Raw genomic sequence first — 16,247 nt, 5'->3', positions numbered from 1 at the left:
AGAAGCTTTATCAACTTATTAGCTACTATCAACACAGAAATTAGAAGTACACCTGGTGTGGGTGCTGCTGAATAAATATGGGGGAGGTGGGAAATGCACTGGTCTGAGAAATCCAAAATGAAACCAAAAATATCTGAGCACATCAACAGAAAAAGTGTCACTGGGATGTATAAAACATCCATCCCCTCTCTGTCATTTCCTTGTTGCTGGGAAGAGCAGCCCCAGAGCTGTTCCAATCCACAAAACTGAAAAACCCTCCATGTAAAGTCTTATCCCAAACACTTCTATAAAAATCTTCATTCAAGTGTGCAAACATAATTATTTATGTATTTGCAAGTCAGCCTTAAAACACACTTCAATGGCACAGTTTTTCCTAACATGACTTAAACCAATTTTTGTTTAAATTTGTTTTCTGTTCAGCAGGATTAATTGTTTATGTTGGAGTGAACAACTTCAAACAATCTGAAAACGTTGGGTAATGCACCCTGTAAAGGAAACCACAATTCAAATCTTCCATCCTTCCACACAAGACAAGCAACAGTAATTTCTGGTTTTTGCACTTAAAACAGCTACTCTTGGATCCTAAATGGAGAATCTAGAGGTACCCAGAAGATTTTAAGGCTTTGTTTTTTCCATTATTATTACCAAAATACACAAATACCAGCAAGGTTGCTTTTTTGTTTTGTTGTTTTTTTTAAATACAAAACCACAGAACAAAAGAAGACATCCATGGACATTTCTTTGAACAAAAAGATACATTTGATCTATCCTGCATGTGTATTAAATAAACAGTTTCTAGGCTTATTAATAATGAATTTGAAGGCTAACCCCTGTCCCAGGCTCCAGTACAATTTAAGACTCTAAAACTTCTTCTTAGAAACTGGTTCTCAATGAAGGTTTTAAACATCCTGAAAACTGACCACAGATAAAAGGAGAGGGTAATACATGTGTCTTTCAGAAGAAAACAACCTATTGGAGGTATCCCAACAAAGCAGTGGTTCAAGGAACCAGAAAACCCAGCTTGTTTGCACACACTCTGTAGATTCTAGTTATTTCAGAGAAAGGATTTCATGAAAACAGCACAAATTCTGTATTTCCCATTACACAATGCAAGGCCCCTGTGTGTTATCTCAAGAGCCTTAACTACTTTTTCTCCCTTCTACCTTTGCTGTAACTTATTTACACCCAAGCCATTTCAACACTGCACCAGCTTGAGGTACCAAAGCCATAAATCATCTCATTCTTTTTTCCTTTCCATCCTGACTTCTCAGCTCTCCCTGAAGCTGTGCAGTGCTCTTTGCAGTGCTCATAAGGATGAGTAATGATGGGAATAAAGGAGGCTTTGTTCTTCCCATCCACTGCATTCTGCTGTATTCCCAGGTATTCTTGCTATTCCAGTCACAGAGTACATGGAGATACAGATCCACTAATCCTGCCATCCCAAATGGACACTCTGTGAGGGACTGAGATAAACCTTGCAGTCTGGACCATCTTGAAATTAATTTGAATTGGAGGAGCAAGACCAGAAGATAAATACCAGTAGGTAAAAAGCCTTGCACAAACCCTTTCAGCCAAAAGGCTCAAGGAACAGATTCCCTGTGTTTTATCTTCCCTCTGTCCATTTTCACCACTATCTGTTAGTCCCAAATCCTCTTCCTTCCTTTTCTTATGCAGTGTAATTCCTGTGATGATTCTATTGAGAAACAGGTTTCAAGTAGCAGAAATGAGAATGTTAATTGATGCAGTTAGATATTTTTAAATCAGAGATTCAATGCCTGGCATGTTTGAAAGAAAAGCTACCAGGAAAAAAACCCCTAAATTCTGAGAACCATCTGACACTCATTACTCACCATCAACCTACATCAAGGTAGAAGAACTTCATAGCTTCCTATTATCACAGAGAAATCACACAACCCTTATAACTCAGTGATCTTTAAAAAAAAAAAAAAAAAAAGAAAAGAGGGGGCCAAGTGTTTTCTATTTAAGAAGTGAAATAGCAAAACTTGCTTATTTATGTATAGGGAGCTTAACTTAAGGTTCAAAACGGTCTCTCTCCTGGAGAGTTCTCACTGGCAGGCATTCACCAGATCCCCTGGCATTCCATTTGCCTAAGATCACACCTCCAGAAAAGAAGGGTGGAGGACAGATGAAGTTAACCCTTACCCTGATCATTTGTCACAGAGTAAGAAACCTTGGGATAAGCACATCAGTTAATCCCAGTGGGAAAACTACATAAAACCAAGACAGAACCTGAGCCAAAGTTTCCCCAACAATTCAGCTACAAAGGAATCCTTAACCACAGCACTCAAACCTCCACTGCTTAGTGTTCCTTCCTTCAGACCTCACCTCTGCAGAGACAGCCAAGGATTCTTCATTACTACCACTGCAGAGAGCTGGGGCATGAAAGATAATCAGTCTGATCCAAAAGTGCAAGAGTTGGGGTTTTATCCTGAATGCAGGGAAATTAAAACTCATTGGGAAACCATTTTACAGTAAGTGATGACAGAGGTATCAACATAACGTGGTATTTACTGCCTGCAAGTTAAAATCTACTGAGCTGGTTGCAGACATTCCAGTTCTGCCTCTGGAGGGCTAAGCTGTAGTTTTACTTCAAGGTGGTGCAGTTCCTAAAAAGTTGTATTTCCACAGCACATAACTGCTATATTTCAACATGAAATAAAGGCAGAGACTACTCCACTGCTATATTCTGTCTGATGTCACAGATTCAGGTCTTCCCTCATTCACATCAGCCCCATGTGGCAGAACTTGAATTATTAGAACTAATGCAAGCACAGGCATGAATGTTGACTGAGGGAAAAGAAGGCTGAGATTCCCAAAGTGTGTGAAATTAAACTTGATTACAACTGAAACTAATGGGAATGCTGCATTTAAGCCCCATTTTGGATCAGAGCCCACTCTTTGTTACTTGCTTGTACACAGTCTAACAAAAAGGTTTCATCAACAGGGCTCCACATACAAAAAATGGAAATAAAACCCATTACCTAGACAGGCTTAATCTTTTCTCCAGCCCCCCAGTCTGCAAGGTAATACTCATTTCCCCTTTCCTAAGGGATGTTTTTAAAAAATGCCTACATGTAAACAGAATGAGGTGATATTCATCAAAATGAGATTTATACCACAATTTGGTGAAAGGGTATCAGGACCATAATAGTACCTTTTTTAAATAAACAAACAGGTTTCTATATTACCTATGTACAGAAACTGGCATTTCTATACCATGACTGGTTTGGTGTTTTTTTTTTTAAATCTAGGCAGACTGGTATTTCCCCATTTAACTGCACATCTGCTTTCAATAACCCTGCAGCTGCAAGCTATTGGCATGCCTGTCTTTTGTTTGTACCTCCTTTCCTGACAGACTCAGCAATAATTGAAAAATAAATCAAAACCTAAGAAGTATAACCTGCAACTAATGACTGATAAGCAGCATGAAAAGTTGCAAATTCACACAAGTGCTGGGTATAAGCAGAGAAGTTTGCACTGGAATGGCTGTGGGAGACCTTACTTTCCATCTGTGGTTAACTCACCTGCAATGATCAAAAAGAATAATCCTCAGAGAAAAAGACACAGAAGTAAAACCAAATTAAAGATCATAAGATACAGGTAACACACGTTTAGGTTGCTCTCAGTTTGAATGAGCTGCTGTGACAGGATTTACACAAAAGCTTTGCTCTGCTCACAGGCATCTCCAGCAATCTGAAATGCTCCCTGACAGCATGTACCATAGATTCTTGTTGTTGGTTTTTTTGGGGTTGTTTTGTTGGTGGTTTGGCTATTTTTTTAAAATCAGATCACTGAGGGAAAGGCACAGAACTGGATTTTTCTGTTTGTTTCTAAACACTTATCTTTAAACTAGAAGCCCTTGTGTAGCCAGAGCCCTTCCATTACTCATGTGAAAAAGGTAAGTTAATAAAGCTCTTTCACTATTTATTAAGGAAAAGACTCTCATCCAGCACAGAACAGACCTACAGAGGAAGGCACAGTGCAAAGCCATCCACCTGAGTGAGAAAGAGAAAGAACAGCTCCTATTTGCAAGGTAGGAGTTGTATCAACACATTCACTTTTCTCCAGCCTCCTGGCCATTAATGGGTTTCCAGAGAGGAGATGACAGCAAAGATGTTTCACCCAGCTAGAAAGCACTGGATCAAGAGGTTTAAAATATTTATACAGACCTACATAACCCAGTGCCTTAAACCACAATGCTACCTGCCTCATTCCCATTATCAGCCCGTGACATATATTTCAGTTACAACTTGCACCTTTAATTAAAGCCCACATTCAGTTTTAAGACTAGACTTGCAGATCAGTCTCAAGAGCAGGCAGGACTCTAATTATTTCCACTACCAGCTTTGCCTAAACAAAGATGATCTCAGAACAGGATTTAAAAAGGCAAAAAGTTTCTTTTTCAGTAACCTATTTTTGATTGCAGGCACTCACTCCATTTTTTACTGCTCTGGTTTGCTTCACCTTGAGGGGAAGCACAATTTGCATTCCCTTATCTGCCTGCAAATAGAACACAATCCCTTTTGAGGGAAGAGAGCACCAGGAAAGGAGCTGCTATTGCAGCAAACAGCACTCACCTCCTGAAAAAGCGTAGACATTTCACAGACCAGACATGAGCTGGGACTTTGCATTTCACATTTGTGCCTGTCGGAGAGGAAGAAATCTCGCAGCAGTGGAGTGTGGGTAAGTGCCTGGACAATACAGTTCATAAAACATGTGTTCCCAAGATTGATTAGCCCTCGTAGACCTATAAAGACAGAAGGGGGAAGGGATGCATAAGCATTATCAAGTTAACAAAACGGTTTATTTGCATTTTTATACAGTTTTCACAACATTGCCACAGATTTACTGAATCTCCGAGGTTTCAAGTACAGAGTTTTATGTTGATTTAAGCTCTTGGTTTCGTTGTACTCAAGGCACAAGCTGCCACAAGCTTCTGGACCTACACTAGGATTTGATTTTTTTTTTAAGAAACTTCAAAGTACAGCAACACCAAGAGCCTTGTTCTGCAATGGCTGTTCTGCCAGACATCAAAACTCACCCCATCCCCAAGCCGATACCTTAGTGCAATGACAACAACTGCTTAAGCCACTCTAGTATAAACCAATACATTTATGTAAATCAATAAATGAGTTCCCAAATTGTTTAAAAGGCTTTCCCTCATGCAGGTCATGAAGCCAGAATAAGGTTGTTGAACTATTATAGTGCAACAACCATGTGAGAGAGGCAGCAAGGGCAACAGCCTCAACAAAACCAAGCCAGGCTGTGACATCCCATGCAGGCTTGGCACATCCTTTTGGGGTTGTTTTTTTTTTTTTGTATGAAACCAAGATCTGAACAAGACAACCTTATAGAGAAACTCTGAACAACACTAGTTCCACACCTGTTTTAGCTAAGTTAAACCTTAATCTGTATTACACATCAAAAAATTCAACTTGGCGTAAGAGGATTCATCACACCTGAAGTCAAACAGCAATGCCCAGAGATGATTTCTTGTGCTTGGAAACCAAGATGCTTAAGGGAAAGCTCTTTTGTTGTACAACAGAAGAGAGGTTAGGAGTGGGGAAAGCTTTTCAGTCATTTGCAAAGTCTAAGTGAGAAGAATAACATGCTCAAATCCTTGAGTATTCTTCCAAAGCGTTAACATAATACCACCCTACAGGAGTGCTAAAGAAGAGCATCAGGTGGACAAGAATGCTAATTTTTAATCAAAAACATACTTTGAAACAGGATAAAATGCACTGATAGATACAAGTCTGGCATTAATTTAAAATTTACATAGTCCTCTTCTGTAATACAAATAGGATTACTACAGAGACATGAAGGAAAAAACAGGATTACCCAACTGAGAATGAAGAATTTCCTTGCCATTCCGTGTGAAGGAGAGAAAAAAAAAAAAAAGTATCAGCTAGCAATGCTGTGGTAATTAAAAATGGTGCAGTTCCCTTGCAGTACACCAGATAGTGCTCAAAGGGCTCTTTAGCATCTTTCAGCAGGAGGAGGTGTGGTGTGGTTGCTATGTTACCAGAGAGAAAGGCAGCTTGGATTGCACTGACCTGGCAGCGATGGACACAGAGCTCTCTCCAATTTATTTCTTTTTTCCCCCTGTACCTAATGCAACACCAACTCCCTTCCAACACAGCTTCCCATTGCTTCCACTTACTCATAATGCAGGGTGGAGTTTCTCAGTGTATTACAGTTGCTTCTACTGGGCAGAAAGCTTACTGCAGTTACTCGCTGTGTTTTCATGCTGGGAGGCAACAAGTGTACACCCATTAGCCAAGTGTTAAATAGTTAATTTGTTGGAGCAGCTTGAAATATGGTGTGATGCTTCAGGTTTGAACACAAGCCTATTGCAAACCTCCATCTCCATGTCTCTGCAAACAATGACACAACAGAAAGGAGTTGATGCTGAGCGAGCATCAATGTTTGCTCAGTACTTCTTGCCTACCTTTCCCCTCTTATTTTCCATTTAAAACTTATTTAAATCACAGACCGTGCCAACAGAAGCCTGGAAGGCTCCCTGGATGTGTCTGAGTGCACCAGGGTATTCTGAGAAGCAGAGGAGTCTTTTCCCTATTTCCCTTTGGATAGCTCAGTCCTTCTAGTTAGCACCAGAATTCCAAGTCACCCTGCAGACACAGACCAGTGGAAAACCAGGAGTAACATCTAGAGATTCATTCACCCCAGCACTTTTCTTCTTCACAGCTAATTAAGCAATCCCAAGTAAAAGCAAACACATAAAGGCAGCTTTTTGGAATCATTTATTATGATAGCATCATTTATTACATGCCTGTGGCTGGACCTTCTTTCCCTGTGACCACAAGAATCAAATCTTCCTCAAAGTTGCCACCAGAAGGCTATAGTTCTAGGCACCAAACTCAGGAGGCTCTCTTGGTTTACTCTGCTTGCTTGGTCTTTGGATGTCAGGTTTTCCTGGCTCTAACTGGAGTGCTTCGTAGGCTCTGACTCCACTGGAAAGAACCTGCAAAACAGACAAGGCTGAAACATGAATATCCCAAACCCTGACAAAAATTACAGTGGTGAATGTAGCAAAACCTGAGAACTTATTTGGCTGAAAAGGGAAAGATGTGAAGGACATAACAGCAACCTTACCCTCCAGGGAGCACTGGCTGCCCTCCTATACTGTCTCTTAAACTGATGTTTGAAACAGGTCTGAGGCACTGAGCTACAGCTAAGATCCTGTGTAATTAATTGTAGCATACTGGGAAATGCTGAAATTTGATGTATATAAACTAAAGAGCTGACAGAATTAAGAGTAACACATCTTCCTGTGCTTAACTTTTCAACAAAACTCATTTTCTCCCATAAATGGCTATAAATTAGAGGCTGTACAGCATTCTGGTCAATAAAATATTAAGAATGTGAAAGACTTTTGTCTGCCCAACACCCCATTAATAAAGCCTGGCAATATTTAACTGGAATAGTTAAGCACTGCAACAGGTGGGTCATATATTAACAGAAATATAGTATTACAAAACCTCAAATGCAGCAGTCCACTTTTCCTAGCATCAACAGTTGTCTCCATGAGCATCTGACAGTGGACGAGAGCATCTGGACAGAGGAGCAGGTTTAGGACTGCCAGGAGGATCCTACCTCAGTAATAAACACTGGGGTACTTTGCAGACTTCTGCTGTGCTTCATAATTTTATTTGTTTCTTAGAAACTATTCTTGAAATGAACAAGAGCAACAGTGAGACTCAATATATTCTATACACAGATGTGTGCTCTTGTGGTTTAGTTAACAGAAAAGAACTGTTTTGGTTCTGAACCTGGATGATATAAATGTAACTACTGGAATAAACTGATATTGCTGTCAAGACAAAATTGTCATGCATGGTATAGTCAAGAAAGAAAATACCCTTTAATCACCAGGCATAGTGTAGGACCACTGCTCTAATTCTGTCACAGGCTTGACAGGCAGGGTGCAAGCAAAGCAGCAAGAAATCAACTTCTGCAATGTCTCTGAGCACAGCTAAACCTGTCTGGGAGAGTCTTTTTACATTTGGGGCTCAAAACCAGGTTCTAAGCAGCTGGCTTACCTTTGTCAGCTTCAGTTCTTCCATCTTCTTCCAGGAACAGGTTTTGTTTTTTCAAATGCTGAAAGCAAGAAATCTGCAACACTGGGTAACACTTGTTGTGATGCAGGGAGATCCAGAACACTGGTTCTGCAAGTCCACCCACGCAGGAGAGATGAAAAAACCAAAACAAGATAAGGAAATTCCACTTCTCTGTGAAATGTAACTGTACAGCTATTAAAGGTGGGGAAGCAGGGAAATGAGAGGACCACACAAGAATACAAAATACAGAAAAAACAAGCAGGTGCTTATCTTGCTCTCCTGGAAGAGGTTCTGTTTGTCTCTAAACTTCGGCTTCATGCTGGGATAGGAAAGACAGGAGACAAACCAGTCTGAACAAATATTACCACACAGGAAACAGAAACCTGTGATTTATTTGAATGAAGGTTCTGGAAGCAAGAGCACAGGTCACTGTATAAGGCAACTCTGAGAGGCCATCAGGAAATCACTCGGATGCACTAAAGCACAGCCAGCTTGAGATCCTTTTCACATTGAACACAGGTTGGTGACACCTTTGAGCAAATTTTTGTCCCCTACCCCCAGGCCCTCCCAGTTCCCCATCTGGTGTTGATGTTTCCCCCAAGTTCCATCACACAGTATCAGAGCCAGTGCAAGCTGAGGAAGCACTCACTGAATTATTTAAAGGGAGTTCAACATAACCCCTGGAAACAACAGTGCAGCATGGCAATGACGATTTCAAGAACCATTGTGGGTTCTCATGCTATGCTCATCACGACAGCAATTGCAAAATCATTTCAGAGCATCTTTCTGGAAATGTGTTTCAAGGGATAAATGCCTTACATCTTAGCACCTAAACCTAACAGCAAATTTGCTCTCAGCTCTCAGTTTCAGGTGCAGACTGTGACACACATCACCAGCATGGACCTGTTAGAAACACTGGCCCAGCCAGGCCAATACACTACTGTTCCACCTGCAGCAGTTCTTCTAATGGGGTTAGTGACAGCAATTATTCTCAAAAGATAATCCCCTTTGAAATAACCACTTAAAAATATTCATTTCAGAAGGCAGTGGTATGCAGACATGTGAAACTACAAGTCTACATAGGAAAATGCATGACATTGTGTGACCAACATCCACAGCAGACTTTATTATAGATTGAGCCTTATTTTTTATGCTGGGTTAGGATTGCTTTTTACTCTGTTTTGGTTTTACTATTGCTTTTATTTGAATCTCTTACTGGTTTTACTTCTTTTGTCTCTTAAAATATATATAAATATATATATATATAAAAACCTGTGAGTAGTTACCAACAGCTCAGAACTTACCTACATTACACTGGCAGGATACATGCCCAGCAATATTTGAGCATCTGTTTGCAGCAGATACAAACATACAACCTAGCATGTCCACACTACAATGTAAAACAACAGAGCTGGTTCTGTATGAGTCCAGACCAAGTAAATGTGGTTCCATTCTTTATGCAGATTTAATGCTTTTGCACTGCATTCCCAGTCCTTCTTGGAATGCTTGGTTACCTTGGGCACAGCACCATGTGAACATCTTCATAGTGTTTACAGAGCCACACTGAGACTCTGCACATTCCTGATGCTCCAAGCTGAAACTGCATGGACTTAAGTGTGGATCAGGACACCAAGGATGTTTTTCCAGCACCCAGTTTGTCCCCAGCCCCTCTTGATTCAAAGGGAATCAATTGCATTCACTCTTTTTATTCAATAGCTTCAGTGACAACACAACATGCTTGCAGAAGGGAGAAACTACATCAAAATAGCTCAAACATAATGGGAAGATAGAACAATAATTCAAGAGCAACTTGTTAAATGGGAGAGACTATCAGAAATCAATTAAATCCAATAAAACCAATCATGAAGTAGGAAACAAGAAAAATTAAGTGGACAAAGACAAAATAAGGAGCAATGGCTACAGCAGCTCAACTTAAATGACTTAAAAACTGTGCTGCAGTTCTGAGACAAACAGCACTTTAAAACCTAAGAGGACTAGAAGAAGGACCAGGAGGTAACTGCTCTGTTCTGGTGACAGAAAACATCAGCTGGAGGACATCTGGAACTGAGCACCCATTTTTAAGAGCAATCTATGCAAACTGGAGAGTAGTCAAGAACATGAATGAAAATTTGGAGAAAGTTAAGATTTGAGACTGGAGAACCCACTAGTTGAGTTAATTAATTACAAAAAGACAGTGTTGATGGAGGAACAGCCAGGCTGATGATTTTCAAGGATGTTACAGGCCACTGCAAAGAGGACTGTAATTAACTCATGGCCTACCAAAGCTGTAATAAAAAAAAAAAAACTGATATCACGAGAAGTGAGATTTAATTAGATATTAAAAATAATTGTCTCACAGTTAGAAAACATTGCAACAGGGGAGTTTGGGACTTCCAGTTGTTGGAGCAGCTCCAAAAGCAGCTCTGGCAGCTGTTAGGAACAGCTCAGCACATTGACCCTGATTCACAAGAGGTGTGTAACATCCCCTCCACTTTTTCACCCCCATGACACATCCAGATTAATGTTACAGCACAATGCAAACCCCAGGAACTGTCTTTGACAGGCAGGGGAAAGGTGAGAAGAGTTTCACATGACAAATAAGCCCCTTGGAAAAGCTCACTGATGATGTTCTCCTTGCACTGAGCTGGCATCTGCTTGACTCCATGGTGAAATGGTTCACCTTGCTCATCTGAGAGGAAAAAATGGTCTCACCTTGAGTGTATGAGCTCACCACCTGCAAGCAGGGATAGATCTTGGGCCCCTCTGAGCAGGTTCACCCAGCTCAGCACGGGTCAGGCCAGAAGGTCTGTGCCAGAATGAGAGAAGGATGCAGGAACCAGGGAGCAGCTGCTGCTGGAATCAGGGCTGCTGACTCCTCAGTGTCAGTTTTGGTCTAGGCAGGTATTTGGCATATCAGCTTTTTGTGGCTCAGCACATTACTCACTTTAGTACTTCACAAGTAGTACCCAAGAAGGCTTTACTAGAGCTTCTTCCACAGAGCAACAGATGGGCCTTCCACACATGCTGCTCTGCCATGTGTTGTTGGCCACACCTCAGGACAAGCCACATCCTTGGAGCAAATGGAGCAACCAAGTTACCAGGAGCATGACCAAACACAAGTAGTGCAGCATTTCATATGATTATGGCACAAACCCCCCAAACCAGACACTTCCCAAGTGACAAAGTACTCTCTATACTGTACTTAAAATATTTACATTTGAACCAATTCACCAACTAATTATTGCACCAACTAATGATGCCAAAATATCCCAAAGTCCAGAGAACCTTCCAGTCTTTGCCTCAGAGCACACTCCCCATCACTTCATTTACTTACAGATGCTGTGGGTTCAGTGGTGTGCAAGCACCATGTGCCTGATTCTCCAGAATACTGACCACTGAGGCTGATTCTGTATTTCTGTTTTTCCAGACTTAAAGTACTTCAAAAAAGGCAACTGATCTCCCTTAATGGTGTGGGCAGGGTAAGGCAGGCTGGGAGGTTCCAGCCTGTCATTTATCTTGGGATAACTATGCCTGTTATGACCAAGCACACAGAGGATGTAGAAGCACTCCATGGCTTTTAATTTTTCATCTTTCTGATTCGTTGGTCATTGGCACAATGTGTGCACACCCTCAGCCTGGTCAAATGAGTCAGCATTCCTAAAATCTCTGACAATACACACAAATAAACCTCCCAAGCTTCATTTTGCATATAGCCCACGTAAACAGAGAAACTGTTTCAAGCAAGACAAGTATTTTTTCCCCTGGGGATTTAAATCAAGAAATATGCTTCCAAAACAAAACCAAAATGCACTGAAAAGTGCATTGAATCCCCCACGAAAATCATAGAAAACCTGATTGTAGAAAATCCTCAGAATTCACCTGGTCTGACCTTCTACCTCAAGGCAGAACCAATGCTTCCAGTATTATTCCTGACAGATGTTTGCCTGAATTGTTCTTTGAACCCTGCAGTGATGAGTCCCCACAACATCCTCAGTGCTCTTCTATTCTGCAGTGTCAGTAAATAAACTGCAGTTTAACAACTGCAACAACATTGATAAGGAAGATACACACACACAATCTGCCATCTACAGAGAAGCTCCTCTGCTTGTAGTATTAGAGCTTCTGACTTAGAATTCATTTTTAACATTTCCAATAGAAATAGCTTTATAAAAACTCCTCGAATGAGTGAGGAGACTTGGTCAAGACACTGTGGTATCACTGCTTTTCTGCAGTAGAGATTTCAGGTGGGATGAGCCTCTTCACTTCCCCATATGCTGCCTTCCCTGGAGGACAAAAAACAACAGCAGGATAGAATCACAGAATCATAGAAAGGGCTGGGTTGGAAGGGACCTCAGAGATCATCAGCTCCAACCCTTGATCCACTCCCCCCGTGGTTCCCAGCCCATGGCACTCAGTGCCACATCCAGGCTCTTTGGAAAGATCTCCAGACACGGAGAATCCACTACTTCCCTGGGCAGCCCATTCCAATGCCTGATCACCCTCTCCAGAAAGAAATTCTTTCTCATCTCCAACCTAAACCTCCCCTGGCACAACTTGAGACCCTTTGTGCCCTCTTGTCTTGCTGAGAGTTGCCTGGGAAAAGAGCCCAACCCCCCCCTGGCTCCAACCTCCTTTCAGGGAGTTGCAGAGAGTGATGAGGTCTCCCCTGAGCCTCCTCTTCTCCAGCCTCAACACCCCCAGCTCCCTCAGCCCTTCCTCACAGCAATTCTGCTGGATCCCTTCACAGCCTCCTTGCTCTTCTCTGGACCTGCTCCAGCACCTCAAGCTCCTTCCTGAGCTGAGGGGCCCAGAACTGGACACAGGACTCAAGCTGTGGCCTCACCAGGGCTGAGCACAGGGGCAGAATCCCTTCCCTGGACCTGCTGGCCACGCTGTTAGAAGCCTTTTGTAGGACAGTTCTAGCCAGTGTGCCCCCAAACTGCTCACAATAGTAAAAAGGAAGAGATCAGAAGCCAAGTGAAAATACTTCCCTCAAGAGTAAATATTCTACTCCCTTGTAGCTGCAGAGGATGCCAAGAGTCCTGATAGAACCACACCAATTTTCAAGTGACAAGAGCTGAGTTTTCATCTAGGTAAGATAAAAAAATACCCCAGAAACCCCAGAACCAACTTTTCCTGGCCAAAATCTGAAGCTGAATTTTCTTTCTGCTGAAGCAATGGGCTGCCTTGTACTGTAAGTGTAAAGAATTACCAGCAATTTAAAAATAAATAAAAAAAACAGGGAAAGGCCTTTAAAATGTGGAGTTACAATATAAGTGTAATTTGTCTCCTATAGCCAAGGTTAAGTTTAAAATATTAAGCTTAAAATAAATGTGGGGTGGGAGGGGACCTCAGCCAAGGATCTCTGCAACATGCAAGGTCAGTTTTGAACCTCCTGGAAGTCACCAGGGCAGGAAGGGGATGCAGGAGCACTCTGCAAATAAAGACATTTTTCCTTAAAGAGTATAGGCAGTGTCAGGGTTTTTGGTCCATAATTTCTTATCTTCAGCACTTTTGCTGACCACCCACAGTGTATAATTGTTTTTCTCTCTTGGGTGTCTCAAGAAGAAACCGATGAACCCTGTTCTCCAAACCAGAAAGCTGTACAGCATATAATTTCTCTCTATTAAACTCTCTCATCTGAAATGAATAAGACTGCAAAAGACATTAAGTTCTGCAGCAGAACTCGTACCAAACTTCTCTGAACTCCTATCTTGGCATATCAAGACCCACTGAACAAATTTTGTCTGTTGTGCTTCAACCTGATCCAATCCCTGTCAGGATCTCTGAGCACTGAGTGAACACACACATGCAATCTGGATCTCAAGTTTCCAGAACATGTAATAGAAGAAGGCATTTTTCATATTCAGCACTGGAAATAATCACATAATGCTCTGAAACTTAGCAGATTTGATTATCTGGTCCTCATAGCACATGAAGTTGGCTGAAGGAGAAAGATGAGACACCATGGAGCCCAAGCACGTCTGACATCAAGAGCTAGAGAAACAAAAAGGTGCCTATTTCTGTACAGCAGAAAACATGGCATGAAATGTCACTTACAAATACATGCACTGCACAAAATGCCTTGGTTTAACAACAAAGCCAAACCCCTCACAACTGTGGTGCCTATTGTGAATTTAAAGGACTGAATAAAGGTATGGAGAGGCTGCTAAAGCAACTGCAGAACTGAAATAGCAGTTGTAGTGTCTCACACAGCCTAGAAAGCAAAGTTCAAGACATTAAAGTCCTGTGAATCAGAGAGGTATTTGCAGGAAGGTCAGGGAGAACAGAAAACAGTATCAAAAAAGAACAGCAGCAAGGCAAAGAGCAGGAATTGTGTTTGTCAAGCTGGCTGCAGGATGGATACAGAGCATTATGACAACCAGCCCTGAGACTCTTCAAGGCATTTTTATACAGCAAGAAGAAAAAAAGCATTTATTCAAAATAAAATACTTCAAAAAGTGGCACAGAATAAAATATTCTCTTTGCCCTCCCCCAAAGCAGCCAAACTTACAAGCTCAGTGAGATCTTGCCTGATCTGCACAGAAGCACAAGACTTTCAGTGAGAATCCTGTGCAGATGGCAACTTTAAAGAACAAGAGGTACTCCCACTAAGCTGACAAAATAAAATTCACACCCGCAGCCCTCCATTCCCCCCAATATCACACCATATGCTGCCTCCAAGGTTTCACCCATCCTCAAAACAGATTTCAGAAATTAATAACTTCAGGAGCAGGCTAACTGCCAGCGAAATCAAATGCATCCAATGAAACAAACTGCATCCAAACGTATTAATGTGCACTAATTATTGCTGGTGAACTGGCACCCAGTGATTCCAACAATCCACAACACACAAACCATGCCACATGCTGTTTATGCATATTCCAACTTTCAGTATATACTGTATCTACCTTCTGTCCACACAAAGCCCAACTCTAGAAGCAGACATGAGAAAGCAGAACGGGAGGTCATAGTAAATACAGTCCAAAAGTGATCCACAAAAGAACAAAACTGAGATGGAGATGAGTGGCCTTGTTACAAACGTTGTGCTCTTTCTAATGACACAGAGTGAATCAGGTAAAGAAATGGTAAATCAAAGTTTGTTTCTTTGGGCTGGGTGTTGTTTTGGGTTTTATTAATAATAAGAAGCAGCTTCTCATGCTAAAGGGTGACAAAAATAGCAATTGTCTGTAGCATGGAGTAGTGTGGTCAAGAAACCAGCAGACACACCTGCTGACCTCAGGGTTTGCTGTTGAGGAATGATAAGACAGCCAAGCACTTTTAAGCACATCCATTTTCTTGTAAGCATCCACTGGTTTGATTATTTTCCTTGAAGCCAGTTAAACACCACTTTAAAGATATGCCCTGATAATTTTTCTTTTATTTTAAACAAACAAACAAGGAATGCTTTGTCTAAATAAAAGTATCTTGCTTAAAGGGTCAAAATGAAATTCTGGCTCTATATTGCTGTTGGGTTTTTCTTAAGAAGAAACCACCCATTCCCATGCAAACCTGTTCAAGCAAGTGACAACTGACTAACATTTACTGCATTTTTCATGTTAAAAGCCTAATGTTTTGACTGCCTATTTGAGTTACATAATGCAGTGAAGGATATAGTGAAGAAAGCACAGGGAAAAAAATATCAGAGAGAGATAGGTAGGACAAAGTCAGTGAGTCAGCAAACAATTTACAATTGAAAACTTAATCAGCAGCTACAAATGGAGGAGAAGCCTTTTTGTGCTGCTCCACAGCTGGATCCAAATTATAAAGTTTCAGCTGAAGAAGTGCAGAACACAATTTTAGAAACAACAAATTTAAACATTATTTGCAAATTAAAAATTACATGTATGGATCACTAACAGTCGTGGATCCACTTTAAAAGCTGCAGAGAAAGAAAATAAGGTTTGAGTTAGAAGGTTGGAACATGATGCAAGGCCAGGATTAAGGACCCTGTCTCCTAAGGAATTTCACATTGTGAACCCACAGTGTGCATCTTCCTTTGTCTCAAACCCCCAAGAGCCACCTACAGTTACAAAAATTAAAATATTTTCTATGCAAGTAATATTAATGGCAATTTTCCAAGCCAGGATAACAGAAAAGTTCAACCCCAACTGCAGTCTGCTGACTTGACATTCATGTAGTTTC

General features: G+C 41.2%; 1 protein-coding gene across 14 annotated transcripts in view; it reads right to left on the bottom strand.

The window, feature by feature from the left end:
• The window catches only part of USP22 (ubiquitin specific peptidase 22), an 87,544-nt gene that overhangs the window by 22,139 nt on the left and 49,158 nt on the right, over positions 1–16,247 (bottom strand). For all 14 annotated transcript variants that reach the window (XM_030459798.1, XM_030459800.1, XM_030459805.1 and 11 more), the window contains one exon: positions 4,599–4,768. In XM_030459798.1, coding sequence (XP_030315658.1) covers positions 4,599–4,768 — 170 coding nt within the window. The remainder of the gene's footprint in view (positions 1–4,598; positions 4,769–16,247) is intronic.

Source organism: Calypte anna, chromosome 14 (genome assembly GCF_003957555.1).
Source record: "Calypte anna isolate BGI_N300 chromosome 14, bCalAnn1_v1.p, whole genome shotgun sequence".
Taxonomy (NCBI): domain Eukaryota; kingdom Metazoa; phylum Chordata; class Aves; order Apodiformes; family Trochilidae; genus Calypte; species Calypte anna.
Note: the sequence above shows the minus strand (reverse complement) of the source record. Positions and strands in the feature narration are given on the sequence as shown.